Raw genomic sequence first — 4,043 nt, forward strand, 5'->3', positions numbered from 1 at the left:
TCAGGTATACCTTTTTTATTATACAGATGTAATATTTTCTTCATTCAATTTATTTTTATTTATTTATTTTCATTTAAATAACACACCTCTAAGAATGAAAATACCTGCATGTTCAATAATAAGAAAATAAATAAACAAACAATCATGGGTGTAGCCTACACATGACAATTATTTAAATAATCATATATTTTAAAAAGAATATCATTAATTTCATGAATATCAATGACTTTTGTAAGGGTTAATCCATTTGACCTAATCAATATGTGCGTATTCATAAAATATGTGATATTTTACATATTTACATAAAAAAGTATAGTATGCAAATATGTTTATGTACATTTATAAAACTACTTGTACCTTCACTGCAGTACTCCTTGTAGGCTACTTATACTAAAACTGCTTACGTAAGGGAAAGTTCACCCACAAATGGAAATGGGTTAAATTAAAGTACAAAAATAACTAAATAAACTAATTATAAAAACTAAAATCTAACAAATTAATAATAATGATAATTCAATATTAATAATAATGATTACAAAAAATTTAACAAAATTCCTAAACCTTTTACTAAAAATAAAATGAAAACAAAACTATATAAATATTGTGTAATTCAAAATATTAACAAGAAATACAATAGTACATCATTGCTACTAAAATAACACTAATTCACTTAACATAGCATGTGCCGAGGAAACAGGAGCAAATTTTTGTGTCTAGACTAACTGGTTAAAAATGTATTATACTTTAGGATCATTAATTCATAGGAATATATTAGGAGATTTTAGAAATATTAAGAAACATTTGCTGAGTGACCTCTTTAACTTGGTATGCTGAGTGCCACATGCTATGAGTAATGTGTACCTACTTTTTCTATGCCAAAAAAAAGTAAAATATGTTTTCAACAGACTTTTAAAATTAGCTTTGCTTGAGAAAACATGAAAATACAGTTAAACTGCAACAATACACTATGATTTTCAGTCTGCAAAAGCACGTTTCTGCTTGGGTGAGCAATTTGATGACAGATTTCTTGCACATGAAATCACCCACATGCCAACAAACCAATGAGAATGTGAAACAATAATGACGATTTATAACAATAGAGTGTAGGCGCCAAAGCTGTTGGGGATCTGCTCGCCCTAATCCTTCCATAAGTGGCACAGATTTTAAGAAAAAGAGTGACAAATAAATATGTTATGGACAGTTACATGTGTATTCAGAACATTTTATTATGTAAGCTTTATGTTACAATTCAAATGACATGGGAATTTATAGTAATGATAATATGAATTAGCCACTCCCCGAACTCATTCTCTCAGATGAGTTCACATTTCTCTGGTTATTCAAGACATTTGTTGCTTATATGGAGTAAACACCCCTGTTTAGAATGTTCCTAATTGGTGTGCCAAATTTCACAACATTTTACATCTTTCCATAAGCTAAGTAAAAAAAACATCTATCACATACATTTCTTCATAAACTTCAACCATCATACATATGATCCCTTCATTCTTTGACATTTGAAGCTTTCAGAAGTTCATGCAGTGTTCATGCATTTATGTCAGCGCTCTTTCTTTCTGACTTGTCTTCAGGCTCTTGTCAGATTGGCTGGGCGTACTACTGCACTGGGGCCGGCGCCACCTCGGCCCTGTTGCTGTGCACCTGGCTCGCCTGTTTCGCAGGGAAGAAACAAAAGCAATACCCGTACTAGAAGAACCGACCTCAACTACAGCCTGAACCACAGCAGGACAGATGCCTTAGACTCAGTGGAGACTGGCTTTGCAGCCAATGGCATGACGGCTTTCCTCCATTAATGCAACTCCGACTCATTAAAGACTCAAAATGCTCATATGGACGTTTGTGTGATTAAAATGAGCATACACTTTTCAAAGAGACATGACTTTTGGCAGTACTCCGCTGCTCTCTAAAAAACAACTAGAGAGTATTTAACGTGAAAGGACCAATTATTGTGTGTGTGTGTGTGTGTCTGTGTGTGTGTGTGTGTGTGTCTTTTTTTATGTCCACTCTTGTGAATATTACAAGTGTGCTTGTTTATTTTTTTCTTCTTTCTTTCTCTGGGATTGATATTGTAAAATTAAGCTTTGGTTGAGATGTAAAACAGACACTTTAGATGAAGTCTGCATATATAAAGTATTAATATTACTATGTCCTAAAATACGCCTTACATATATAAATACTATACTTTGAATACTATAACGCATTAAAACTAAAGCTGACATTTAAAAATGCTTAATTAATTAAACTTATATTTAGATACATTTAAGAATTAAATAAAAAAATAAATAACTTGTCAGCACCGATAGCCTTGTGGGCAGCACGTCGACATGCAGTGCTGTTGTGCTTCGGGCATCCCGTGTTCGAGTCCTGGCTCACGGACTTCGCTTACTGTCTCACTACTGTCCTATCAATAAAAGGCGAAAACTCCAAAAATAAATTGTTGTACTGGTATGGACAGTGGTGAAATATAGTTTAGTAATCATGATCTAAAAATATTTGACCACTCCAGAATAAAGTATTCCAGAGTCGTGTTATAAAATTTAGTCATTGTTTATGTAACGATATACAATTACATAGTGTATTAAAAATAATATTAAGCGTTATATATACAGACTTCATGTAAATTGTTATCAAAAGATATATTCATCATTATTGTGTTTATATTTACATATCCATTGCAATAATATTCATGGTTAATATCTATATATTGCCTTTTTCTTTCATAGCTTGATCATTTTTACATTATTGTATGCTAGAAATATAGAATACAATATATGTTCTGATGAAATTTGACATTGACATATTGTGTTAAAAAGACAACAAAGAGGAATCATTGCTTATTTGATTCATCTTGTGTTTGTGAATAAAATCTGTTTATCAACATTTTAGTTTTTATGTTGATCAGACATTAAATATTAGCTTACAAGAAAATATTACACACTACAGTACATTAAATCTCTCTCCACAGATGTGTCTTTAGCACAGCTACAACCGTTCTTCACACAGAACTTTTTACACACCATTTGCAAATCACCATTTGATGGTTATCAAAAGTTATGAAACGGCATTTTCAGCCAAATATGCTTCCAAAATCTGACAGATTTCAGAGTAAAACAAGACACTCAATGGAATTAAAGTAGGTTGGGACTTCATTTTATCCATTAGGATTTGATTGGATGGCCCCATATTAGTTGTTACATTTGATAAAAGATTGTAAAGTACTTTATGCTTTCTTTGGAATAATGTGCAGCGAATCCTTTTTTAATGTTTATGTTAGATCTCATTCCAAGTGAATCTAATATCAGTTGGTAAAGGCAGGTACCGCTAACCGTGTATGTGGATATTATAATTCATATCCCAAGCTCACACACTCATTAATGGGGCATGAAGCTGCTCCTGTGATCTGTTCCCATAATGATAATACCCACGATACCTTACACACACAGAGGAAACCTCTATGTCGCTTTCATTCTCACTTCTAAGAGATCCTGTTCTTTTGGTGCTAAAATGGGCTTTTTCTCCCATTGATATTGCTGGAGATTATTGGAAGTTTGAGGTGCGCAGAATAACACATTGGGGTCAAGTGAACAGAGCACTTCACTCCTCTATTATCTCAGCTTGACATCTCACCACTGGCAGTGAGAGAAGATACAGCAAAAGGACTGTTTGATATCGTTACAACCATTATATGCAGCAGTTTCACTGAACACGTTGCTATTATTAGCCCTGTAATAATATTAGCTGTTATTAGTATAGAGAAGATAAACCATTCAGGGCTTTATAATAGTTCCACACAGTAAAATCCCGAGTGTTAAATTAACACTGCTCGGAGCACATATGGTCCCACTCTAAAAGAGTGTTAAAGTAACACTGAAGTAGTGTTAAAGTTAATGAGCTAATTATGTGATTAATTAAGTGCTGATTGAGCATTAGTGATGAACACCTGCTGTTAACAAGCATAATCACTGAAGAAAAGAGAAACAAGAATTACAACTGACTTCAGACTTTATAAATGACTTTTATAAATA

General features: G+C 32.8%; 1 protein-coding gene across 1 annotated transcript in view; it reads left to right on the top strand.

Annotated features, from left to right (window-relative positions):
- Positions 1-2,041, top strand: part of LOC107740377 (lipoma HMGIC fusion partner homolog) — a 138,841-nt gene extending 136,800 nt beyond the window's left edge. Inside the window, exon 4 of the mRNA XM_016552806.1 lies at positions 1,590-2,041. Within this exon, the coding sequence (XP_016408292.1) occupies positions 1,590-1,708 (119 nt within the window). The 3' untranslated portion in view covers positions 1,709-2,041. The remainder of the gene's footprint in view (positions 1-1,589) is intronic.
- The last annotated feature ends 2,002 nt before the right edge of the window (positions 2,042-4,043 follow it).

This window comes from Sinocyclocheilus rhinocerous, unplaced genomic scaffold, assembly GCF_001515625.1.
Source record: "Sinocyclocheilus rhinocerous isolate Xijiao unplaced genomic scaffold, SAMN03320098_v1.1 scaffold315, whole genome shotgun sequence".
Taxonomy (NCBI): domain Eukaryota; kingdom Metazoa; phylum Chordata; class Actinopteri; order Cypriniformes; family Cyprinidae; genus Sinocyclocheilus; species Sinocyclocheilus rhinocerous.